Source organism: Amblyomma americanum, chromosome 5, assembly GCF_052857255.1.
Source record: "Amblyomma americanum isolate KBUSLIRL-KWMA chromosome 5, ASM5285725v1, whole genome shotgun sequence".
NCBI lineage: Eukaryota > Metazoa > Arthropoda > Arachnida > Ixodida > Ixodidae > Amblyomma > Amblyomma americanum.
In genome coordinates this window covers 203,343,184-203,369,978 of record NC_135501.1, presented here as the reverse complement: position 1 = coordinate 203,369,978, position 26,795 = coordinate 203,343,184, and the positions used below count along the sequence as shown (strand labels likewise).

At 53.0% G+C, this 26,795-nt stretch overlaps 1 protein-coding gene and 1 pseudogene across 1 annotated transcript in view; one reads left to right on the top strand and one right to left on the bottom strand.

Annotated features, from left to right (window-relative positions):
• The window catches only part of LOC144134534 (uncharacterized), a 73,638-nt gene extending 52,713 nt beyond the window's left edge, over positions 1-20,925 (top strand). The window contains exons 7-10 of the mRNA XM_077667442.1: positions 17,769-18,016; positions 19,802-19,808; positions 19,907-20,018; positions 20,887-20,925. Coding sequence (XP_077523568.1) covers positions 17,769-18,016; positions 19,802-19,808; positions 19,907-20,018; positions 20,887-20,925 — 406 coding nt within the window. The remainder of the gene's footprint in view (positions 1-17,768; positions 18,017-19,801; positions 19,809-19,906; positions 20,019-20,886) is intronic.
• Positions 20,926-25,438: 4,513 nt separating this feature from the next.
• Positions 25,439-26,419, bottom strand: LOC144135523 (uncharacterized; annotated as a pseudogene).
• Positions 26,420-26,795: the final 376 nt, after the last annotated feature.

Genomic DNA, 26,795 nt, shown 5'->3' with positions numbered 1-26,795 from the left:
GTTTCCTCCTCCTCTCCGCATGCAACGTACGCACAACGTGTCTATCTCGTTGTACCTGACATTATATGTCTTAGTCTGCAAAGCTCCAGTCCTGACCTCAAATAACAAAGAGCTCCCCCTGCAATTATCATAGATATTTCCTTTCGCAACTTCCTGCTTAAAGATCCTGCTGAAATTCTGCTTACATTCTGCCGGCGCTTCCTGGTGGCCGAACCTTGTCTCCTATAGCGGGTGGCCGAACGTGTTCTTTGTCTTGAATGAGCGCAGCTGTTCGGCGAGCCTCGCCCCAGTAAGCGGCTGTGCTTCCCGCTTTCTGCTACGTTTGCCGGTGGCATAAGGTGGAGCCGTGCTGGGTACCATCCCACGTACGCTGACGCCGACGATACCCTTGACGCTTCTCTAAGACTTGCGGACGCCATACCTGTCCACAAAGCGAGCCGTCGCCTGCGAGGCCTGCAACCCGAGTTTGAGCCACTGACAAGGCCTGTGCGATCTATGACTTCCACCACTGGCAGCCACACAGGTCAGCACTGCGGCAGTGCCCCGCCGTTCGTCCTTCTCGCACCTCGGTCGCCACCATCCTTCCACGGCGACCGGTTTGAGGATGTAGAAGATTGTTTGGCCAGTTTTGACCGTGTAGCCGCATTCAAACAAGGCGACCACAAGCGGAAGCTGATGAATGTGTATTCGCACTGGAAGACTCTGCGAAAACGTGGTTCGAGAACCACGAGGCGCCCTTTTGCAACTGGGCAGCTTTTCACCGTGAGTTGCTCGCCACATTCAGTTCGAGCGAGCGAAAGGAAAATGCTGAAATTGCCCTTCTCTCCAGGTCACAGCAGTCCAACGAGAGCGTGGCCATGTGTATAGAGGACATGACCAGCCTCTTCGATCGGGCCGACCCGGCCATGCCCGAAGCTATGAAGGTACGGCACCTTATGCGTGGGGTAAAGGAGCAGCTGTTTGCAGGCCGCATGTGCGACCCTCCGAGAACCGTCGCTGGCTTCACTAAGGAAGCGAGCGTGGAGCGTTGACTGCAGGAATGGAGTACCCAATACGGCCGTCAGGCAAATGTAGCGGCTGCTCACTACTGCACGTCCTTGCCAGGTCCCGGGGATGAGGCGTTGCGAGAACTTGTGCGGAGCATTGTTCGCGAAGAACTGCGACACCTCCACTTGGATGCTCCGTCGGCAAGCATACCTTCTACAGGCGATGTCCTCCGTGACGAAATTCGGCACAAGTACAACTGGACCAGGCATGCTGCGGTTGTCCACCGCTTCGTACGAACATGTCGTGATTATCAGCTTCGGAAGACGCCGCCGAGTAAACCAGCCGGGCTCCTGTAGCCTATCGGTCCCCCGCGCCTCCCGTTTCAATAGGTCGGCATGGACTTGCTCGGCCCATTTCCGGCGTCTTCCATGGGTAACTGGTACATTGCTGTTGCCACTTACTATCCTAGCCGCTACTGTGAGACCAAGGCCATTCCCCGTGGTAGCGCCGCCGAAGTTGCACATTTTTTCATTCACAACATTGTCCTTCGTCACGGAGCCCAAACGGTCGTATTAACTGACAGGGGAACCACGTTTACGTCGGCACTTACGAGCGAAGTACTTCGACTCAGTGGCACCAGCCATTGAAAGACTACAGCTTACCATCCGCAAACAAAGGGACTGACTGAGCGGCTTAACAAGACAATTGTCGATATGATTTCTATGCATGTCGACGATGACCATGCAAACTGGGACACGATACTGCCTTACATCACTCTCGCGTACAACACTGCGCTCCACGAAAAGACGCGCTTCACTCCGTTCCATTTGGTGAACGGTCGCGAAGCCTTGACCATGCTGGACGCCATGCATGTTTCTTCCGGATCCGGCTTCCTCTTCTGTCGTGGGCGCTGACCAATTTGTTCGTGATGCCGAAGCAGCTCGCCACGTTGATCGACAGCGAAACCAGTGCCACGAACAACGCGACACCGAGCGTTACAACCTCTGCCGCAGGGAGGTGGTTTACACACCCGGTGACCTCGTCTGAGTGCGATACGTTTGTGAGGGCGCTATGAGAAGCTTCTCCGCCGTTACCTTGGTCCATACCAGGTGTTACACCACCTCAGCGCGTTGACCTACGAGGTGCTCCCTTTTGAAACGGTCCGGTCCTTTCCACAACCGACGTCCGAAGTAGTCCACGTGGCGCAAATGAAGCCGTATTACTCCCGTTAGCCCCTGCCCACGAAGACGCTCGCGCCGTTAACTTTCCGCCTTACGTATGTTTTTTCCCCTTCGCGTGCGGCATCGAGTCCTTGTCGCTTGGAAGGGAGGGGGGGGGGGGGCAATGCCACACTGCTGACATTCTGCCGGCGCCACATGGTGGCCGAACCTTGTCTCCCAGCGCGTGGCCAAACGTCTTCTTTGTCTCGAATGAGCGGTGGTGGCGGTGGAAAGCATTTATTCATCTATATATACAGAGAAGTGCTCGGGCAGAGGCCTCTAGTGGGTCTCGCCCCTTACAATATAAGGCGGAGTCCCTCATTCCGGGACCCCGTTGGTCTTCACCGCTGCGCAGGTCCGCCGAACCAGGGCCTGTTGGGCCGATAGTTCCTGGCAGCCGAGCAGAGCCGCCTACCAGTCTTCTCGGGTAGGGGAAAGCGTGACGGGGCTGAGAAGGATTTAGCCTGCATGCTCAAACCATGTGAAAGGTGTCGGCCACATCCCCACTGAGTAGTAGCGGCCGTCAAAAGAAGTCAAAGTGCTTGAGAACCACCGGGAACAGCCTGGTGTTTGTCAAGAGCCTAAGGAGAATTCGTTCGCCAGCTTTACCCAGTCCCTTCATAGGAACCGGGTAGCACCGGTGTTCGGCACGATAGTGCTCAGTAATGTCTTTAAAAGAAAGAAGAGGGCTGTGATCTGAGTGAAGGTCCTCCCAAGGAACGCCTGGTTCCCGGTGTGTAAGTGCACGGGCTGCCTCATGGGCGGCTTCGTTACCTGGCATGCCCTGGTGGCCGGGGACCCATATGATTGAGCGATGAGTTGGATCGCAGTCGCGAGTACTGTGGCGAAGAATTTGGTGAGCAAGTGGAGTGATCCAACCGAACTCAAAGTTACGACAGGCTCCGCGTGAGTCTTTGAGGATGAATTTAGAGTCGGGATGGGAGGCTGCGAGGGCGATCGCTACCTCCTCCGCATGAGTTGAGCTGGGCGCTCTGAACGAGAGGCCGTCCACCTGTTTTCCTTCGTGTATGACTGCAGCCGTGTACCATTCCCCCCTGGAGTGTTAGGGGCCTGCAATGTCGACGTAGAAAACGCGTTTCTTTGAGCCATAGTGGCGTTGCAGGGCATCCGCCCGCCAATGGCGCCGGCCATTATAGTCCTCCTTGTTCATATTAGACGGAAGGGGTCGAACGTAGAGGGCGCGTCTCCACAGTACCGGCACTCGAACCGGTTTCATCGTATGGTGGTCATGTTTGATATGTAACTGGTCCAAGAGGCGGCGACCGGACACGGTCTGGGCGAGACGCGTGTATTGGTTTACGAGATGCGCCTCGCAAAGTTCCCGATAAGGGTTCACCATCCCCAACGCGAGCAGTCGCGCGTTGTAAGCGGAGATCGGGAGGTCGAGGGCTCTCTTGAAAATTTTGCGGTCCGCAACCTTCCAGCAATCTTCATGTTTCCGTAAGCGGGGGTAAGGAGTCGAGTACAGTACTCTACTAGTTACGAAGGCAAGGGCGAGCCGCACCGCGTCCTTACTTCGCAACCTCCTCGCTTGTTGGTGTTGCATTTGGGTTGCAAGCCCCAAGGGTAGCGTTGGCCTGGCGGCCTGGGGCAAAGCTGGAAACATTCGAAGGTCCCGGCAAAGGATGAGTCGACTGGCAACAGAACAACTTGTTTATTCTGGCATCTCAAAAGAGCAGCCGGTCAGGGCGACCACGTTACTCGAAGGGCGAAATCGAAGTCTCCCTCGGCGTCCGGGGCAGCGGCGTTTTATACCATCGGAGTTGAGGGCAAGAGGGAACGGCTTGGGAAGAGTCATCCGATACGGCGTCGCTTCGACATGTCCAGACGTGACGGGCGCGTCCGCCAGGCCGGCGCCGGTCAGACCTCCTCGCCTCCCAGTTGGGGAGCTCCTCTCCCCGGCTGCCGCGCTTTGACAAGCGTGGGCAAAACATGCACACACACACACACACACACACACGCACGCACGACGATACGTGGCACTGAAACCTGCCTGGACACGCTTGGCGGGAGGCGTTGCGGCCGCGATGATCGAAGCCGCGGCGTCCGTTGCATCCGCGCCGGCTATACCGCGCGTCGTAGGTAGGCGAGACGTAACAGACCGCCCCGCCGGGAGAAGGAGATCCCGATGGTCAGGGGACTGCATCCGCTGTCCAGAGGGATGTCGCTCGATGATGCTCGTAAACGAAACCGGTCGTCCCTCGACGTTGCTTGAGCGCAGCGCACAGAGAAGGCCTCGTTCTCAGGTTCAGGATCACACAGGGCACTGCAAAGTCACTTCAGGAGAGTTGCCATTTTTGTGCTCGTTCCCAGCAAGCGTTAGAACTACGCCGAAACGCAACCGCTCAGTCAGCAAGCACGAGACAACCCTCACTAAGCTCTGCCAGGCTCTTTCCCCTTTTATACTACTGCCTAGTTCCTTACAGTAGTCAAGCAGCACTCAGAACGCGTCCACAAATTGGAAAATTGCACTAGAAAGCACATAATCACTTTGAAACACTAAACAAAAGCAATATGTTAAAAATCCTGCCTCAGGAAGAAAACATCAGTAACCAACAACTTTGAGGCGGATTCCTACGTTAGGGGCTTCGACTTAAGCCATCGGCGTTACCGTTGAGACTCCCCTTTTTGTAACGCACCTCAATGAATATTGTTGCAAAGCGAGGCTCCAGCGCAGGAGGCGGCCATTTTTGGGAGAGATGGTCTGCAGCCATTGGAGAGGGCAGTGATCCGTCTCAATGATAAACCTCGAGCCGGCTAGGTAGCATGACAATTTCTGAACGGCCCACACGAGACACGCACACTCTTTCTCGGTGGCGCTGTACGCCTGCTCACGACAGGTCAGCTTACGACTAGCATACAGGACGGGGTGTTCCACTTCTCCATTGTCCCTTTGGCACAGTACAACGCCCATGCCTCGCTCACTAGCATCGCACTGAACAACGAACCCTTTTGTGTAGTCTGGCGATCGTAGCACAGGCTGGCTTGTTAGGGCGCTCTTTAGGGCGCTAAAAGCTCTTTCCTTTGTCTCGCTCCAGACGACTGTTTGGGGCTCTGTTTTTCTTAGAGCATCCGTCAGGGGAGCCGCGATATCGGAGTACCTGGGGATGTACCTCTGATAGTAGCCGGCGACACCTAAGAACGACCGAATATCGGTCTTCGTGCGCGGTTGCGGGAAGTCTCGCACAGCGGCCACCTTTATTTCAGAGGGGCGGCGACGACCCTGTCCAATCACGTGACCGAGGTATACAACCTCGGCCTGTGCTAATTGGCACTTGGGAGCTTTGACTGTCAAGCCCGCTTCGCGCAGGCGGGTTAGCACTGCCCGCAAGTGTGCCATATGCTCAGACCAGGATGCGGAGAATATCGCTACGTCGTCTAAATACGGTAAAGCGAATTCTTCCTGTCCTCGCAACACTTTGTCCATGAGGCTTGAAAAGCAGTATGGCGCGTTCTTCAAACCAAAACTCAAAACTTTAGGACGGAATGTTCCCATTGGTGAAATGAACGCCGCATACCTACTAGCCTCTTCTGTAAGTGGAACCTGCCAATAACCCCTGACAAGATCTAGGGTGGAAATAAACTGAGCGCTACTAACTTTCTCAAGGCGCTCCTCGATGTTAGGGATCGGATAAATTTGATCCTTAGTGATGGAATTAAGCCTGCGGTAGTCGACGCAAGGACGAGGTTCCTTGCCCGGTACCTCAACTAAAATCAAAGGGGAGGTATAATCACTCTCACCCGCCTCAATAACACCGAGCTGTAGCATTTTCTTTACCTCAGCCTTCATAATATCGCGCTGGCGGGGTGACACCCGGTACGCCTTGGATCGTACTGGCTCTGGGGAGGTAAGTTCTATATTATGAGTAAGGACAGAAGTCCTACCAGGCCTCTCAGAGAACTGACCTTGAAACTCTTGTAAGAGTTGGTGTAGTTCGGTTTTCTGCTCAGGCGACAGCGGTGCTTTACTGAGTAAGTCACTAATGACCTGATCAGTGTCTTCCCTGTTCGTCACTGAGCCTAGTCCCGGAAGCTCGACTGGAAGCTCTTCGGGAACGTTTACCATCATACACACCACTGCTTCCCGTTGTCTATAGGGTTTGAGCAGATTACAGTGGTAAACTTGCTGTGCTTTCCGCTTTCCTGGCAGACTCACCACGTAGTTAACATCCGACAGTTTTTGAACAATCCGTGCTGGGCCCTCCCACTGCACGTCGAGTTTGTTTTTTAGCGATGTGCGCAATACCATTACCTCATCGCCCACCTCAAAACGACGGGCCCTGGCTGTCCGATCATAATAAACCTTGGCCCTCTGCTGGGCCTTTGCCATTGCTTCACCTGACAACTCCTGTGCCCTTCTTAAGCGTTCGAGGAGACTAAGCACGTACTCGACCACGACTGGGTCGTCGCCCCTGCCTTCCCACGAGTCTCGAAGCATGCGAAGCGGAGACCGCAGCGAGCGACCGTACACCAGCTCAGCTGGCGAAAACCCCGTAGCCGCATGCGGCGCGGTCCTTAATGCAAACATCACCCCAGGCAGACACAGCTCCCAATCACTTTGTTGCTCAAAACACAATGCTCTCAACACGCGCTTCATGACGGAGTGGAGCTTCTCAACGGAATTCGACTGTGGGTGGTACACTGAGCTGTGTAACAGCTTTACCCCACACCTTTCGAGAAAGGCTGTCGTCAAAGCGCTGGTAAACACTGTGCCCTGATCTGACTGGATTTCCGCAGGAAAACCAACTCGCGCAAATATGGACAGTAGTGCATTGACTATCTCAACTGAGCTGAGTTCTTTAAGCGGCACTGCTTCAGGGAACTTTGTCGCTGGGCAGATCACAGTCAAAATGTGTCTGTACCCCGTGGCTGTTACCGGCAGAGGTCCCACTGTATCAATAACGAGCCGTCTAAAAGGCTCCGTAATGATAGGTACCAACTTTAACGGCGCCCTCGATTTGTCCCCTGGTTTGCCAACCCGCTGACAGGTGTCACATGTCCTCACAAAGTGTTCTACGTCACGAAAACACCCTGGCCAATAGTACTCTTGCAAGAGACGGTCCTTAGTCTTCTTAACTCCTAGGTGACCGGACCACGAACCGCCATGCGACAAGCGCAACAGATCCTGACGGTAGCACTGAGGCACGATCAGCTGATCGAACTCGACTCCCCTGCGGTCTAGATACTTCCGGTACAAGACACCACCTCTTTCCACAAAACGAACATTTTTCTTGGCGATACCTTCCTTGACATTGCAGCGCATGTTTTCTAGGCTGCCATCCTTTTTTTGCTCGGCTATCAAAGCCGACCGGCTGACTTTTAGCAACCTATTAAGTCCATCGGACGTAGGCGCGATGAGCAAATCTGCAGATAGCTCTTCTAACTTTCCCGTGTCGGGCGTTTCCTCTCCAGTACCTGGTGCCTTAAGCGCTACAGGCTCAATTTTATTCAGTTCGGACGTGCTCTGAATATCAGCTTGCTGCGCCTCCGACCCTTTCTCATTGTTCGACAACGTCGGCCCCGCAACTACCGCCTTTGCAGCGAGCTCCCGAAATCTCGATCTGGTTAAGGCCTGAACGCTAGCCTCACCAAACAAAAGACCCTTCTCGCGCAGGAGGTGATCGGACCGGTTCGAAAATAGGTACGGGTACTGGGGGGGCAGCATAGATGACACTGCGGCCTCCGTCTCAATTGCTCCGAAAGGTCCTTCAATAACCACTTTTGCTACGGGCAGACACACGCTGTGAGCTTCCACGGCTTGCTTGATCCATGCGCACTCGCCCGTGAACATATCGGGTTCTACGTAAGAGGGGTGAACTACATCCATTGTAGCTGCGGAATCACGAAGCACTTGGCACTCTTTCCCGTTCACGAGGAAGTCTCGCATGTAAGGCTCGAGAAGCTTCATGTTCTCGTCAGTGCTACATAATGACAAACACACGACTTCTCTTTTTGTTTCTGGACACTGCGCCGAAAAGTGACCCGGCTTCTGGCACGTATAACACACGCGCGCTTGCCTCGCCTCGAACCGCTTTCTGCGTTCGGCTTCGGCTGCCGCCGTCTCCTTACGTTCGGTCGGACTGCTTTCACTCGCATCCGCACTACGCGTGTCCCCCCTTGCTCTCATGGGTGTGAACTTCGGCCTCTCAGACTTGGAGCCAAATTCACCCTTTTGACCGTCCTTAGCTCCGCGAGCCCGACGCGTCACAAACTCCTCGGCTAGCTCGGCGGCTTTAGCCACTGTACTAACGTCCGGCCTATCCAAGACCCAGTACCGCACGTTCTCAGGTAACCGACTATAAAACTGTTCCAGCCCGAAACACTGCAGAATTTTCTCGTGGTCACCAAACGCTTTCTCTTCTTTGAGCCACTCCTGCATGTTTGACATAAGCCTGTAGGCAAACTCTGTATATGACTCATTTCTGCCTTTTTCATTTTCCCGAAACTTCCGACGGAACGCCTCCGCTGACAGCCTGTACTTTTTTAGCAGACTCGATTTCACTTGGTCGAAATCCTCTGCCTCCTCTCTCTTCAAGCGAGCGACTACGTCGGCCGCCTCGCCGGGTAACAAAGTGAGCAAGCGCTGTGGCCACGTTTCCCGAGAGAACCCCTGCTTCTCGCACGTTCGCTCAAAGTTAACCAGGAACAAACCAATGTCCTCTCCAAGCTTAAACGGCCGCATCAGGTCAGTCATTTTGAACGATACCCGTTCTCCTGCACCGTGTGCCTGACTTCCATTACGAGCGCGTTCCATCTCTACCTCGAGACGCTTCATTTCCAAAGCGTGTTGACGGTCGCGCTCTTCTTTCTCTTTCTCTTTTTGTTCTTTACGTTCGCGCTCGTCTTTCTCTTTTTCTTTTTGTTCCCTCTCCTCAATGGTCTCAAGGCATTCCGACAGCTCGTCATCCTCAGCCTCCAACTCAAGAATAGCCCTTAGCAGTTCTGGTTTTCTGAGTTTGTCTGAGACATCCAGACCCAACTCTCTTGCAAGCTCCAGCAATTTCGGTTTGCGCAACGACTTCAAATCCATGGCTGCTCCGAATGCTGCTTTCTCTACTGCCTACTATTGTCTTGCCGCAAACTAACCCGGCAGCAACGACAACACAATTACCAGCTCTGTTTCTGACACTAACAAAAGCCTGGCAAAACTCAGAAGAAGAAAGTCCCGCACTCACCAAACCTCGCAGCCAAGAATTCAGCGCAGTCGTTCCGCTGCAGGCAACCAGTCATCACACAGGGCTCGTTGCACTGCTCCCGGATGGTCGTTGTGCTGCTCAGCATACAGTTGAACGCATATCTTCGCTGCTGGCCTCCGTTGTCGGGATCCCACCGCTGGCAACCAGTTGTTGCATTTGGGTTGCAAGCCCCAAGGGTAGCGTTGGCCTGGCGGCCTGGGGCAAAGCTGGAAACATTCGAAGGTCCCGGCAAAGGATGAGTCGACTGGCAACAGAACAACTTGTTTATTCTGGCATCTCAAAAGAGCAGCCGGTCAGGGCGACCACGTTACTCGAAGGGCGAAATCGAAGTCTCCCTCGGCGTCCGGGGCAGCGGCGTTTTATACCATCGGAGTCGAGGGCAAGAGGGAACGGCTTGGGAAGAGTCATCCGATACGGCGTCGCTTCGACATGTCCAGACGTGACGGGCGCGTCCGCCAGGCCGGCGCCGGTCAGACCTCCTCGCCTCCCAGTTGGGGAGCTCCTCTCCCCGGCTGCCGCGCTTTGACAAGCGTGGGCAAAACATGCACACACACACACACACACACGCACGCACGACGATACGTGGCACTGAAACCTGCCTGGACACGCTTGGCGGGAGGCGTTGCGGCCGCGATGAACGAAGCCGCGGCGTCCGTTGCATCCGCGCCGGCTATACCGCGCGTCGTAGGTAGGCGAGACGTAACATTGGAAACGCGGCGAACCATTCGGCCCACCTGGTCGCCGACTTTGCGGAGTTTGGCAAGGGTCGTGTCTGCCTTGCGATGCCGATTAATGAAGAGACCGATTATTCGCAGCTCATGCGCTTCACGGATGGGGCCTCTGGCGAGAGGGAGAGCTGAACGGAGATTTTGCATTTCGGAGAATGTCGAATATGCACAAATTCAGACTTGGACGGGGAGCACTGGAGGACGCAGTACGTAGTATAGTGGTCTACTGTGCGCGCCGCTGCTTGCAGGCATTCCTCCATCTCTCGTGCTTCCCGTAGTAGCCCAGCTGGTGATTTCATCGGCGTACAGTGCATGCTGAACACCGCCGACACCCGCCAGCTGTGCCGGGTGGTGCATCATGGCAATATTAAAGAGAAGCGGGGACAACACAAGGCTTTGTGGTGTGCCCCACGTTCTTATCTCAAACGGGCCGTACTCGGTCTCGTATGCGTATATAGGCCAAGCGGTCTGTTAAGAAATGTTTGATGTAGTTGAATGTACGAGGACCGCAGTTGGTCTCGCTAAGACGTTTTAATATGACGCCGTGTTTTACATTGCCAAACGCACCCTTAAGATTGTGTGCTAGGACTATCTTGTCATTGTGTGGGTGTTCTGTGGATTCGAGAACCTCGAGATGAAGCTATAAATGTATGTCTTGTGCGGATTTATGAGGTCGGAAGCCGAACATGGTGTCAGCGAAGGTGTTCTTGCTCTCGAGATGTTCCGAGAGGCGGTCACGGACCGTCGTTTACAACAGTTTACTTACGCAAGAAGTGAGGGAGATGGACCGGAGGTTGTATGTGTTTACCGGTTTCCCCGTCTTCGGGATAAAGGTTACCAATGATGTCTTCCAATCGGGCGACAACGAAGTGTCCCCTGTCCAAAAGGTGTTGATATATTCAAGTAGGGTTTCGTATGCCCGATCGGGGAGGTTTGCCAACAGTTTGACTGTGACCTTATCCCTCCCGAGCGCCGTCCCCCTGCGCATTTTGGCAAAAGCCGTGCGAAGGTCGTGAGGCTGGAAAAGTTGATCCAGTTCCGGATTATCGCTGCCTGCATACAAATAATCCTGCCCGCGCGGATCATCGTCATGACTGAAGTATTGTGAGCGTAAGACGTTCGCTAGCTGCTCTGTGTTTCCTTGAAAATTGTGTATCGCGCGAGTGCGGTGTTTCTGGGTTTCCGAGCGTGTTTGTGTAGGGTCTACGAGACTACTAAAGAGCCGCAAATTGTTGCGGCTCGACATCTGTCTTGCTGCGCTGTTGCCCCGTTATTGTCAGCGAGCCGGGCAGCATACTCGGCAGCTTGCTGGGTGAGGTCAGAGATGCGAGCGCGGAGCTTACGATTGTGTTTCTGCCGCCGCCATCGTTTAGTGAGGCTGCGGCGAGCTTCCCAGAGGTGCATCAGGTGATTATCCACGCCCGATGCACGCTCCGTAAGCTAGATCTGCTTTTTGCGTGAACGGAGTGTTTACATGAGTCCGTGTGCCTTAGTTGAGCAGTCTTGCTCCAAGAGCGAAGTTACTGGAGGACCTGGCGGAAAGCATTCCAGTCGAGAAGTTTGGCTTGTGCAAGGGGGCGATGTAAGGGTCGAGTGTAAATGACAGAGTTCAGTATGCAGTGGTCGCTCCCGAGGGTGTCCTCAGTGTTGATCCGCTCTGCGTCTCGGATGTGTTTCGTGAGGGTAAGGTCGGGGCAGGTGTCCCCGGTGACGGATTTCCCTACACGTGGCGGGTGGGCAGGGACTCTTTCTTGGGATAGCACCGCATGGGACAGGGGGCGTTAAAATCGCCCACTATTATGAGGGGGCCGCGACCCATGATCCTTAGCGCTGCGCTAAAGATGTTAGAAAAACTGATGTTTTTGAGTTTCCGAATGAGCGCGGCGGTTCGGCAAGCCTCGCCCCCGTAAGCTTCCCGCTTTCTGCTACATTTGTTGGTGACGGCTACTAACAATGTAACAAGCGATTTTATGCACGTATGTCTTAACTTTAATCTCGCAGAACCCATTACTGAGCCGCCGCGTGCTCTGTATCAGATGCTGTAGAATTGTCCTGAAATCCTAAGGTCAATTCATTACGAGCTAGAAATCGGTGACCATGAGGTAATCGATGCCAAATAGTCCTTCAATACAGCATCGCTTATCACTTATAAAAAAACCACAATTCTTTATGATAGAGATAACTACGAATAAAGATAATGAATGAATTCAGGGCTTGCCTTACATTCGTTTAAAAGTCATTTCGTAACAGATGTGGTAGGATAACTGGCTCACCTTAAATGCGAGGCTAAACTGCCTATGAAATTTATACAGAGAGCCACCTTTCACAATAACTGCAACAAACCGTGTTTCATGAGAACAATGAAACAAATACCGAGCATTTCAGCACGGAATCATGCTATTCGAACGCGAAGCCTCATGTCGCAGCAATGCTTGACGAAAAGCGCTCTTTTTTTCTGCATTAATTTCACCAGGGGCGAAATGAGTTCAATTGAAAGTCCTTTATCGGGGCATGTAAGGCGCATGGAAAGGTGAGAAATATTATGAAAAATAATTAATCCTCAGTCCTACCGCCAAGCAGCACTCACTAAGAAATCTGGTGAAAGAATGACAGGTGCTGACATTGCTAATATTTTCGACTACGCATTTTCATCCCTGTTTTCCAAGAATACTCAGACACGTCCTACTTTTCCCACAATCATAACATCAGATATATTAGTCACCACCTTCTCTCCTAGTTGTATCGCTTCTTTAGCTACCAGCGCCTCTTGATAATTGCAACATGTGAAACTTTGCTACAAAAGCTGATTCACTTCCAGTGCTGAACTGTCAAGTAAGCAGAGGGGCAAGAGGCCTGTGTCAATAATTTCGCGCAACATGAAGAAGATGAACAGTCGATACAGAATGAACGTGGTTTTTTCAGCACCATGCGAGCTTTGCAGAGATTTGCTCCAAGATGGCCAGGCGACCCCCGAGATGCGCTATCAAGCATGATCTGCGGTTCACCGAATGCCATTCGGATGGCATATGCGAGATACGTCGGCCAGACTGGCCGCTGGTGCAATGAATGAATGAGCGAGCGAACACGAACGGTCAATAAAAAACAATGCAAGTGGTAACCTTCCAGACCACTGCAAAAAATGTGAAGTGCTTGAAGGTTGTGGGTTGCTCAGTGGGCACAGGCCACCAACCTCCACTGGTTCGGGCTTCGCGCGAGCCAAGGGCCCGGTCAGCCGTCACCACACGCACCCTGGGGCACCGCTGAGGCGGCACTGAACCTCTGCAGAGAGGAGAGCGGCTTGCCGCAAAGACACAGGCCTCCGAGTTCACAAACGCTGTCTCGGAGGAGTGGCCCTCTGGGCTCCGCGCCGCGCGACCGCCCAAGGATGTCCCGGATTCCCGTCAAAAGTCACCAATGGCAAATGCCCTTGGGAAGCCGGGGGCGGAGCTGCGGCCGAATGACAGCGATTCGCCACCAGCCGTCTCTCCGCCGCCCGAGGCGGGAGAAAGGGAAAGAGGAGAACAACGCGGGATGCCGGCAACAGCCGCGCAAAGGCAACGGCGGGAAGCCCGGATTCCCACATCCTCCTCTCCTTAAATGCCCTCCTACCCATCGGCGAAAGCGTGGGGCAAAAAAAAACAAAACAATGCACATAAAAATAATAAAGCTAGCTACACTTCAGTTCCAGCCCTAAACTAAAAAAGACACACAGAAATGAAAAGGAAACAAACAAAAACTTGCATACGCTTCAAGGAAACAAAAACAAACACGCAGATTACATACACTGTACACAAGGCGATCTGAATACAACTGCACAACTATCTGACAGGTGGATGGGAGCAAAGTTCGGTGGCGCGGCCCATTGGGCCTGTCGGCGACTCACCGCTCGCAGACTTCAACTTGGGCCGGTAGAAAGAAGGACCAACGGCCGACGGTGGGCTTCCTTCCGTTGATGTCGACTCGGCCGCGGCAGTGCGCTAACCGCACACACTCGGACACGGCGTCATGTTTGGGCACAAGATAATCAGTGCACACCTTTCGCGCCAGCTGAAACAGTCGCGGGCGTTCCGCGGCATCTTGAGGTGTAAGCAGCGAGGGGTCCTTTTTGTCACCCCCCCCCCCCCCCCCCCCCCGCTCACGCAGATGCACCCAATGGCACAGAAGGACACGTCGATCGGCGACAACGATCCGCTCGTAAGAAGCGGCCCGAGGCACCGCGGCAGGGGTCAAATGACGCACTTTTCACGCTCCACACAGCCCCAACTCCCCCTCCACACAGGCCGCACAAAACCGCGCCGCGAGACACTGGCTCCTTATTAGTCATCCCCAGACGGAACGGAAGGGAGAAAAGATGCTCTGTACAAAAGGAGGCAACATCTGCGCTTCAAGAAGATAAGTGCAAGCGCGAGCAGGCTGAAGTTTCCATACGTACAATTTGGGTTAAAGAAAATACAACGCCAGCGCAAACGTATATTACATATGTGCACCTCGGAACGTTAGAACAAACAACGAACAAACAGGAAACGAAAGAGGCTAGAAACTGGCTAAAACAAATAAACAAACGAATAAATCAAATGCACAAGGCTGTAACTGAGTATGCGGCAAGGAAAAGAAAAGATCACACCGTGCTTCACGTGGGTAAGGCCCGACCAGAAAGCTCGCCAGCTATCTGAGGATGCGTGCCTTCGGTTGCTGAAGAGTCTGCCATCCGGCATCAATCACATTGGCGACCGTCGCCTCAGGTTGTACCGGTGCGCGGTACGCTTGCGTTCCGCATAACCATTTGTTCCTTTGCGCTTGCCTGTGATACCAATGGGTACCGGCGCAAGCTCGTCAGACCGTGATGCGTAGGCCTTTAGGTCTGCGATGTGGGCACGGCTGGTTTTCCCCGAAAGGGGATCCTCCAGCAGATACGCGAGCGGCGACCAGACTATGAACACCCGGTACCGACCAAGCCACTTAATTAGGAGCGAGCTGGGCTGAGAACCCCTTGCTCGCATCGCTAAAAACGTGGTTACGCTTCAGGACAAGATCACCCGCCTGAAAAGTCAGGCTGTGGTGCTTACGGTTATACTGAGATACTGAGCCTTCTGCTGAGCTCTGGCCGCCGCCAAACTCTGCCTTGCTCTGTTGAGGGCCCGACTAAGCCGGTCCCGAAGCGTCGACGAATAAGCAGAGCAGTCTGCTATCCCCGAGCTGGCTCTGCACGACGTTTGACATCGGATTCGCCAGCTCCCTCTCGAAATTGAGGAAGGCGGGAGAGAAACCAGTTGAGCGATTCTCAGCTCTCTGAATGGCGAACGCAAACTCACTCAAATGGTCCGCCCAATCCTTTCGACACTCGGCAAAGGCCGCCAGCATTGGCTTGAGCGTTCGGTTGATTCGCTCGGTCAAGTTGGACTGGGGGTGGTAGAGCGAAGTGGTGCAGTGCTCGATTCCGAGGGAATGGCACGTGTTACCGAACACCCGAGCGGTGAAATAGGACGCATTGTCCGTGAGCAGTCTTTCCGGAAAGCCGAACCGACAGAACAGCACCGCTCGTGCTGACATTTTCCGAAGCGGGTACAACTCGACACATTCGGAAAAATGGTCAGCGACTACCATCAAGTAAATGAACCCCTGCTTGCTCCTGGGGAAAAGCCCCATCAGATCGCAGGGGGCCATCTGCCACGGACGCACACTGTCAACTGGTTTCATCATCCCGGGTGGCTTGCCACCCCGTGACTTCACCGCTTGACAGACATGGCAGGGACGGCAATAGCGTAAAATGTCGCGCTTCCTGCCGGGCCACGTCACCGATTGACTCAGTTTTGCAAAAAAATTGGAGCCACTCAGGTGACCGGCCAATGGTTCATCATGAGAGAATCGCAACGGTGCACCTCCCAGTCATTTGGCGATAGCCACCTTGAACGGGTCAATGGACCCCATGGTGGCTATGTACTTCAGCACGAGACCGTCATGGTTCAGCAAATATGAATTCCCGGGGCTCGCCGCGACACACGCTGCCTTTTACCCTTCTGCGCCCGCTACACTACCGGTAGCGTCACGGCGCTCCGTCTCCCTGAGGCCGCCGCTCACCTTTTGACAAAAGGAGTCATTTTGCTGGGCTTTCAGCAGCCTTTTCGGGCTGAAAACGATTCCAGTCATCCCAGAGGGAAGCCTGGTCTCGTCTCCACTCAGGTTTGCAGCGAAAATTTCCGCTAGCGTCGGCCTCTCCGAGGTGCTCACGAGTAACTTTAGACAGTTTTAGCTGTGCGTACGCAACGGCTTAGCGTACGCAAGGAGTTTGAGGGGATGGTAGTGCGCATGCGCAGAACGCAAGCGCAAGCCCTGCGTCTTGCGTGCGTACGCTAGCCAGCGGACTTTGCGTTGCGGCGCTTGCGTGGCTTGCGTACGCTAACTTTGACAAGATGGCGGCGCCCTGCTCGCCCGCTTCGGAATAAATACACGTCGCCGCTGGATTCTTCGACGCAATAGCTCGCTCAAATGGTAGCGGTTCACTTTTATTTCGCCTAATCTTGCCCACACGTAGCGGTATAAGCGATAACTAGCCCCTGTTTTTCAGATAATTTGGTGATTTTCAAGCTTCTAGGCCTAACTATATGCAGTGTGTTTTCCTCGTAGCAACGACACCTGGCGAAGCAGTTTTCTGGCTTTTATAGCCAGTTGTTACATTTTCTTCGGTTTGCATAGTTTTTCTTCTTGGAACAAAAAAAGGCTCCCAATGCACTCACACTAGTTATCAGTAATCACGGATTTAATTGATTCAACCGAGCGTTGATGTGGTTTGACGCCTTGTCACTAGATGGCGCCACGTGCGCCTGAGGGACGCTACGGCACGGCCAGCTAAAACTATACTTCGGAGCGGACTGCGTAACGTACGCAGCGCCGTAGCGCTTTGCGTACGCAAGCACTTGCGTACGCACAGCTAAAACTACCTCTAGCCCGCTTTGCGAAGCGCTGCTCGACTGGTTAGCGGAATGGGTTGGCCCGTTTGCGGACTCCCCTTCCTAGCCGCCTGGTGGCTCGTCCGCTGTTTCGCCCCCTCTCCTTGCTGGCGTCAAGGCACCGCTGGCGAGTGGGCCACGGGATAGCGAGTCGATACTGCACCGAAAATTTTAGCTGAGCGGGTTTGTGCGTCCGCTCCGCTCAGCGAGCTAGCGGGAGCGCTACTGAGCATGCGCGAACCCGCTTGGACGGGAGCGCGCGAGCGGACCGTTTCCGCTCGCGCGCCGGCCAAGCGGAGCGCTGAGACTGAGAGGCGTGACGAGCGGGCCTCGCGCAAAGCCTTCTGGTCTCGCACGACCGCGGCGCATTTGGATTTCCGTGTCCGCCGCCGGTTCAGCAGTCGCAGAACGCATGTGCCGCAACAATTTCGCAAAGTGGTGCAGCCTCGTCAAATAGTAAAAATCGAAAGCGGTTTGGAAGCATGTGTTGGATAACGTGGTGACGGCGGGGCGGCCGGAGCTCACGCTACGAGCAGTGCGAGACCGAGTTGACTTGCTGCTGTGCTATTTACGTCAGCAAGACTTGTGTGCTTGACTGATTTCTGTGCTTTGCGTCTAGGCTACAAACGCCATGCGTTTTCTCAAAATACAATCTGATTTCTACCTCAGATCCGGCACAGAGGAGCAGTATGGTGAACTCCAACAGCTACTTCAAGAGGTATCTGACTTGGCTCGCGAATTCCAGTATGCACCGCGAGCGCAGCCAAGAAAGAGCAATGGGACTGCGGCATCAAGAATGCTGGTGTCAGCGCCCCTTCCAGGTGCTGGCAAAAAGCGCGCCACGCAATACTTGCGCGACGGCGCACTGGAATTAATGGACACATGGAGCAGCCAGGCAGACGACATTCAGACAACCGGTAAGTGATGCAATCGTGCTTATACATGTTCCAAAGAAAGCCTTGTGGGCCGCTCTGCCTGTTGAGCTTCGAAGGCGCAATGAATCGTGCACATCTTAACTTGCGTAGGAGAGCTGGTATAGTATAGGTTAGGACACACTTTATTGCTCTAACAAGGTCTTTCGGTCAGACAGAGGTCTTCATCTTCAAGCAGATGTCTCCCTCCGTCTTGCAGAGGTCGGCGCCCCTATTCCAGTGCACCGCTGAGTTTGGCCGCTCGCTGGGCACGGATGACCAATCCTCTTTTAAGGATTGGGTTGCCGCTGGAGAGCACACTCTCCCACTGCTCCGCACTCGGATTTTCTGAGCCATGGAATGCTTTGTTTCTGTAACATTCCCAAGTAATATGGTATAGGGTGGGTGTTGCACCGCACCATGGGCAGATGTCCCTGTATTGGTTCGGGAACATTTTGCTAAGGATGTGTAAATTAAGGTTCCGGTTTGTAGCTTCCTCCAATAAACTGCTTCTTGTCGATTTAATTTGTTGTGGGGAGGAGAATACTTTAGTCTCGTCCCTCTCTAATAATTTAGAATGTCGGAGTACGTCGGGATTACCCTCAAGAAGTCCTCCGGGTCTTCGTTCAAGAGTGCTCGGTTAGTGTACTCGCGAGCGACTCTATCGACTCTTTCGTTGCCTTCTATCTCGGTGTGTCCCGGTATCCAGAAAATGGTGTGTCTAATGTGATCTTTGGGTAGGCCTGCGCGGAAGAGGATTTGGAGCGCTTTATGACCTGTTCTGCCGTTAATGTAGCTACGGCATGCCTCTTTCGAATTTGTGAGGATTGTAAAGGACTTATTCGCGCGATAACCCTCCGCGGCGGCTAGAGCAACAGCCATTTCCTCTCCCTCGGTTACCGTGCAGTTCCGTGCCGACGCGCAAGTGATCTCGTTATAGTCTGAGCCTATTACTGTCGCGACGACTTTTTTCTCCGTTGTTCCCCGTCTCCGGGGGTACATCGCGGCGTCCGTGTAGACCGTGTTCGCCTTGACTGCCAAGTATTTTTCTACATATTTTGCTCGGGCGTTTCGCCTAGCTGCGTGTAAATATGGATCCATATTTTTGGTGAGCGAGCCTATTTTGATGGTGCTGCGGAAATTATCTGGCAGACTCGCTGTTCTCTGCTCTGCTCTTAGCGTTCTGTTTTTGATGCGCCAGTCTTATGAGGAGCGCTCTGTTAGTGGTCGTCTGCTGGAGCCTGTCTCGTTGTGACTCTAGTTGCGCTTCTTTGAGTTCCTCGAACGAGTTGCGAAGTCTGAGGGCCAGCAGCTTCTCCGTTGATATGATGGCTGTCAGGTGGAGAGCTGGTATAAAAACAAGACATTCCCATTGTCATGTGCTTCCTAGGGATCAAAGTGATAAAAACTGTTCACAAGTCACCATTTTCCTGTGCATGACTTAACAACGGCGCTAACACCGAGCAGCTGCTAAATTTTGAAATGCTTGCACTTTAGTGTGATGAACACTCAACATGACTTACTGCTGGTGTAGTTGATGCAGTTTCATTATTGTTGTTCACCCTTACAGTGTGCAGCAAGAAACGAGTGGAGCTAAAATAAAGCTTTCTTTTTCAATTTGAATCACCTGTTCCTTTTTCATTCTCTGAACGTTGTGGTCATCCCAACAGATGTATGCACTGTGGCAGGACCAAAGCATACATTGCTTCCCGCAAGTTGCATTTAGTAGTGGTTTTGTCGACGCCTTAAAACTGCAGTGGAATGGTATATTTCTGTGTTGATTTTCTGCAGGTGCTAGGTCAGCGGCTTCCCAGCTGCTCTTATGAGTCACTATGCGACCCAGGGCGGGAGCCCCAATTGTCGCCGCACAGCCCGCAGTCTGTCCACGCTGAGCAGATTCCTGTGGCAGGCAACCATTCCGACACTGATGACAGTGCTGTTCCCGGAGCACATCCAGCAAGAGTGCAGCCACATCGAAAGCGGCAGCGTGTGCAAGATATGCCCAAAGGTGAAAGCATATAAGAATGCTGCACGCTGATCAGGGGCAACACACGGACAGCGCTTTGGCATCATGATGCTTACTACACATGTAATGAGCATGCAATATGCAATTGGCAGATCGTATGCATTGTTTTTCATACAACAAGGTGCTACGAAATTTTGTTGTGTGACCTTGTTTAGGTACTCTGCGTGAGATTTTTGTGACGAGCAGTGATTTGAATATGAATGCACAGTGTTCGTATAGAGACATGTGCATTTCAAAGGAGATGGTCTAAACTGGGTAATGGTTTATATCTTTTAATATAAATCACAGCCAAAGAGGAACACAAAAAAGGATTGCCGGCGGTTCCAGCTTGGTTCATTCCTTTAACATTGCTGAGCATGCCTGAGTATAAAGATGTATCCAGGCTTTTCATGTTCACATACTGCAGATAGGGCAGATAAAAGCAGTTCGTAATCTCAAAGAATGTAAGGTGGAAAATATCAGAGCAATTAGCTGTAGACCATACCTATAGTCTGCGTAAAACTCCAGCCCAAATAAGTTTGCAATGTACACGGTTCTTGCAATGTCCCATGAAGTCACCATGCCACTCACTCTAATCCTGCAATGCCCTTGCGTTTCTTAAAAGTGGGCCTTGATAGCTGGGCAGATTTCACAGGTGCCACACGCCTTGTTGACTCCTTTGCACAGTGTTATAGAGCAACTTTCTATCGTTTCCATGCACAAGACTGTTTTCATGTATAAGAGATGCGAAGTGTGTTTGAGATTTGCAGTTTGTCCCGTGAGTGGATTTACATGACTATGATTGCATGAGTACGTCAACAACATTCTCGCAGCTGTTGACAAAAATGTTTCCCCTTTGTTTTCCTGGCAGGAATTCGAGGGCTTCGAGGGCTGCAAGCTTCGGGAGTAGAGCTCCTGGCCAGACGCGAGCAGCATGAGTTTTTCATTGAAAAAGGACAAAACTGCCCTAGCCAAGCAGCAGTTCGCCCTTCAAGAAAGCAAGGTACGGCTCGAAGAGGAAAAGTATAGGCAGCAGTCGCAATGCTTCGTGGACATCGTCAAGCGTCTGGAACGAATTGAGCAGTCCTTGGACATTACTCAAGAATCGGGAATAATAAACAACCATATTGTTTCATATTGCCACATGTGTTATAGCAATTATATGTGCTCTCCTCAGTTACTACAGCAGCGCTATCAAGTTTTGTGCTCCTATTTTGTACATAGCTTTTACAGCCACAAATGCTCACCATTCATTTCATGCTTCCAAATGAATTTTTTTATTTCAATGCGGTTAGATGTGTTGAATGGAGGAGAGAAATTTATATATTTTCCGGGCACATACCCGTGGCCTAGATACTAAAAAAAAGTATTGCAATTTATGTGGTTGCCTCTGTAAACGACCCTTTCCTGTGATGGAGTATGTAGTGCTGGTGCAGTACTTCTGGACAGAAGAACTTCATAAAATTACATCTTAATCACAGTGAAGTAATTCATGGCTTCACATGCCACCACTGCGCCAGTGTTTATGTTCACAGGTCAAAAAGGCTGTCAAGCCTTTAGTGCATCGTTCTCTTGAGAACGGTGCAAAATGGGCCAACGAGGGAACACTTCAAGACCAGATTGTCCTTAACTGCCAAATCCCCTTGTTTTGACGACGAAAGTGGAATTCACAGATGCTGAAAATATACAGAAAAATTTCTTTAAATGAAATTCGAATGTGTGATTTTCCCTAAGACAGGCTTACAAGGCCTCAAATGTAACTGCATGAACTTCTAAGGATGTGAAATACGGGAATGTGACAAGGGGGCTAGTTATTAATGCAGATGAAAAACAAGGTAGGTTTCAAGGCTTGGTGGTTCAAGACCGAAATACTGTGCCACTTGAGATCAATACATACACGTGTGGCAGTTGGCCAGAATTGCGCTCACTCGGTTCAACCGAGGCAAATTCTGCCAATGAAGTTTCTGGTTTCTCCTGAAGTCTAGGAAAGCAAACAGCCCTGCGATTTTCCCAAAGCCCCACTCATTTGTCTGCCTCACTCTACTCATTTCCTTATTAAATGCCTGCTGCGGCGCATTCAAGGCTGCTCTACCGTATGGCTTTAACAGTAGTGGCCTCAACGGGTAAGCAGGGTCTCAGTAGAGGAAGCAACTACGTCCTTGCACGAGCTTTTCCAACTTCTGGTAAATTATGCTCTTGCGCAGGATACCTGAAAGATGAACAAGTATAAATTGTACTGCTCTTTCTTTCCATTTTCCTCCTAATAAGTGCAAATATGGTTTTTGCTAAAATCAAGCCAATCAATGCTCATCAAGAAACTCAACAGCTTAATGTCGGCTACCGATGTACGGCCCATTCAGCTGGGCAGGGATGCCATTTGGGCACAATTGCCTGGTATTTCACCGCGTGGATGCGTTTGTGGCCGGAGAAAAAAGCTTTTGGCTCGTCGATGGCCTGCAGATGTCCCTCGCGGTCCCGTCAATGAACCCCCAGCAGTTGCTAAGGGGGGCTCCTTTGGAGTACAAGGCTTGCAATGTAAACAATGTATATAGCTATCGTAGAATTTCGGAAGAATTTCTTGCCTGATAAAATTCGCCCAGTGTTGGCAAATCAAGCCACGCGTGATTATTGGCGTCTGTTAGGAGGCGCAGGAAACAGTCCTAAATGTGCGAGAGCACGCTGCTTGTGACTGACGAAATGACTGAATAGTGGCGGCCGAAAAGTTGCTCCAACTCGCACAGCCTGTTTGGATACGACAGGCGGCGCAGAGTAATGCAGAGGACTTCCGCTCCAGTGACGGACACTCTTTGCGGTGTCGAGATGATCTCGGGCAGAAGGGCACTTTCAAATCGGCTTGAATCGTTTTTCTCAAAACGAAAATACGAGCTGAAGAGCCAACTGTCCATCGTGTCTATGTTTAGGTAGCCACCAGCAGAGAGCGGATACCGTCGGGTCACAGAAAATATTTCTGAGAGTAATAGATCTTCAATATCGCGCCAGGAAAGTTTATTGAGTAAAACTGGATCGTGTAACACACTCTGCATCGTGAGCATGATGGCGAGTGGACACAACTAAAAGCACGAAAACTTGCGAACGGAAGCACATGTAACAAGGCGCCAGTAACTAGCAAAGCCGAAAGAACACTCAGCCTGACTATTTTCTGGCTCCTCAATTCTCATAACTGCGCTCGATAACAATCCTGACATTATTTGTTCAAGAACAACTTTATTTGTTCAGACATTATTTGTTCAGAACCGTTTTACTGACTATGTCTAGCAACGAGCATTCTTCCCTATTTTGTAGGGCGCTACGAGAAATTTTTAATAAATTTTTTAAATGAAGCTCTACTTTTTAACACCAGACACTCTATGGGCAGCTCGCCGCTAACTCCGGTCAGCTAAAATAAAAATACGTAGTTACCATTCCGGTAAGACTGAGCGGGCCAACGTAAATGCTTATCAGGAGAGCCCAGCGCGCCAGCCGACCTGCAGCCTCGCGGAGCCGCATCAGCCAACTGAGCGCACTGTGGTCTGTCTGCACCACGAATTGCGTTCCGTCAAGGTAGACGTCGAATTTCCGTAGTGCAAACACGATGGCGAGGCACTCCTTCTCGGTCACGGCATAGTTATCAGAGGGCAGCAAGGAGCGGCTGGCAAAGGCCAGCGGTTGCAGCACGCCATCGAAATCCTGTAGGAGAACTGCTCCTAAGCCCAGATCGCTCGCGTCAGTCTGGACTACGAATTGTCTGGTCAGTTCGGGTAGCATGAGCTGCGCTGTCTCGGCAATGACACTAGACAAGGGGCGAAAGGATCGCTCTTCCTCGGGCCCCCATCACCACGCGGCAGTATTCCCAAGAGCTTGGTCAAGAGAGCCTGCACGCGGGCACAGGACGGGATGAACGACGTATAGAAATTGGCCATTCCCAGAAAACGGTGGAGGCCGTGTACGTCCTTGGGCACGGGAAACTCCGAGTATGGCTCGGAGTTTCTCTGCATCTGGCTCAATGGAGCCTTCGCCCACTATGTCATTCCCAGAAAACGGTGGAGGCCGTGTACGTCCTTGGGCACGGGAAACTCCGAGTATGGCTCGGAGTTTCTCTGCATCTGGCTCAATGGAGCCTTCGCCCACTATGTACCCTAGCAACTGAACTCGGGTCCGCGCTATTTGGGCTTTCGTAGGATTCAAAGTCATCACAGCAGCCCGTACGCTCTCGAGCATGTCGGCATTGTGGCTTAAGTGCTCATCGAAGGCTCGTGAATAAATCACGATATCGTCCAGGTAGCACATGGCGTGGGACCATATCGCTTCCCCTAGGACGCGGTCCATTAGCTTCTGAAAAGTCGCAGAACAACAGCAGAGACCAAAGGGCATCCGAGTGAACTCAAACAGCCCCCTGTGGCACGTGTAAGCGGTCTTAGACCGGTGAGCGTCCGCCATCTGGACCTGCCGGTAACCTTTGGAGGCATCTAGCGTGAAAAAGTACCGCGCACTGCCCAGGTTTCCTACGATTGAGCTGATCGTCGGGAGCGGATAGGCATCCTTGCAAGTCAGCGCATTCAGACGGCGATAATCCACACACAACCGGTGGCGCCATCTTTCTTCGGAACCAACACAACCGGAGACGCCCAAGCGCTGGACGAGCGACGGATAATGTCCGCCGACAGCATCTCATCCAGCAACCCATCGATCACCTGCCTTTTCGCAAGGCTGACGGGTTTGGTGTTGCACTTCAAAGGAAGCGCATCTCCGGTGTGGATCTTGTGGCTCACCGAAGTAGTACAGCCAGGTTGATCTGTGAAGAGCTGGTAGTACTGACGCAACAGTGCTGTCAAACGAGCCTCCGGTGTGTCATCCAACGTTACCTCAAAGGCGGCCAGCGGATGTGGTGCCTGGTCGTGCCGCGCCGCTCGGTCCCAAAGGGGAGCGTGAACGACGGAACGCTCGACACGAGGCCTTGGCCCTGGTCGCTGAGCGTGGCACTCACTGAACGCCTTCACTGCGCAGGCAGTTATTGACGCCGGTAGGCAGATGAACGGCTTCAGCTGGGAAAATGGTCCGTCGCGATAGCCGCCATCCGCAATGTCCACCTTCCGAGAATAGTGGGCACATTGAGCCCTGGGAGATGGATGAAACGCGTGCGCCTCGTCCGCTCTCCCCACCTGACAGTCAGCCTCGCGGCGCAAGCCGAATGGGCTACGCCTTTAGAAAGGTTGAATGCCGTACGGCAGTCCCGCAAGCGTACCGTGTGCTTTTGCAAGTGGGACAACACCTCTTCACTGAACAAGGAGGTACTGGCGCCCGTATCCAGTAACACCGAAAATTCGCGGCCAGCATTGGTAACCGGAATAAACGGCACATGCGCACTAGCAAGGCAGGTTGCTCTGTAGGCTGAGGGAATTAGCAAAGACGGGCCGGTCGTCCCTTTACGACCAACCCCCGCCGCCGTTTTCCTGCCTCACAGGAGGCCTTGCCAGGGGGCATTCTCTTGTTAAGTGTCCCCTTTCTTGACAGCGGAAACAGCGCACACCGCCGCGATCTTGGTCGCGGCACATTGGCGCCTCTCCCTGCCTGGGTCCGCCCGCTGCAAGGCCAAAGGGTCGGCTTTTCCCCTCCGCTGTGCGTTGGAGCTCTTGGCGTCCCTCGTCACGCGGTTCAGAAAACCGTGCAGCGTAGGCTGTCCATCTCCCGTACGAGTAGGGATCGAGAGCTCGTTCGCTCAATTGCACGCTAACGGCTGCAAAGGCAGGTTGTGTGGGTGGTCGCCGGTTCGGTACGGGCATGGCCCCTCTCCATGCACAGCGTGGTTCGAGGGCCTCGCTTGCCGGCGGTGGCGGACGATAGGAGCGCGCGGCGAGGATGTCGCTTTGAATGCGCTTTGGCTCGGCGGCCAGCTCCTAAAGATCTCGGAACCGGCCGCCGCGCAGGTATGCCGAAAAAGTCGGATGTGCCTGCCTGGTCGTCCTTGCCACACGTTCCTCGTTCGAGGCTCTGGGCTCGGCTATTGAGAAAAGGTCCTCCATCGCACGTACGTACTCCAGGAGTGACTCATCCGGAGCCTGTGTACGGAGCTCCAACTCTCGCCGCATCCTACGCTCATAGTCAGCGGGCAGGAATTCGCGCAAGAATGCTGCACGGAACTCCTCGAGAGTCGCTGCCCGGTGGCCGGAAAGCCGATGCCACCTAGCTGCCGTGTCAGTCAGTGCTGCGGGGATGATGTGTGCAAGCACAACCTGATCAGTGAGACCCATAGCTCTCTGGTAATGGGTGAGGGACTCAAGGAAATCCCGGGCACTGAGGAGGTCATCATACCCGCGGTATGTTGTCATGGGCAACTTGACCGCGGGGTGAGAAACCTTCGGCCTGGCCAAAAGCGCCTCAACAGCCCCTGACAGCGACGGAATCATCTGGGCAGCACATTTTAGCAACGACTGCGCCCCGGCCTCAGTAGTGGCTTGGGCGGGCTGCACGAACGCGGGATGCAAGACTCCCAGTTCGATGAGAGGCGCGGTTTCTACAGGGAACCGGGCCAGCGCCTCACCATTCCCAGAGCAGAATTGACTCCTAGCGGGGCACGGGTTCTGTTCTGCAGGACTGCCGGTTGCGGCAGCGTCGCACGCACCGCTTTCGCACTGGGCGGAAAGCTTGTACGGCTGAGGCATGTGATTAACGGGTGCACCGCAGGGTGCTCTCGATACAGCTCGAATGTGAGCCGCGTGATCGACGTTGCGGCTTGTATTGCCGTATGCCCCAATGGGGGCCGCGGCCAACCACTGTGTTTGG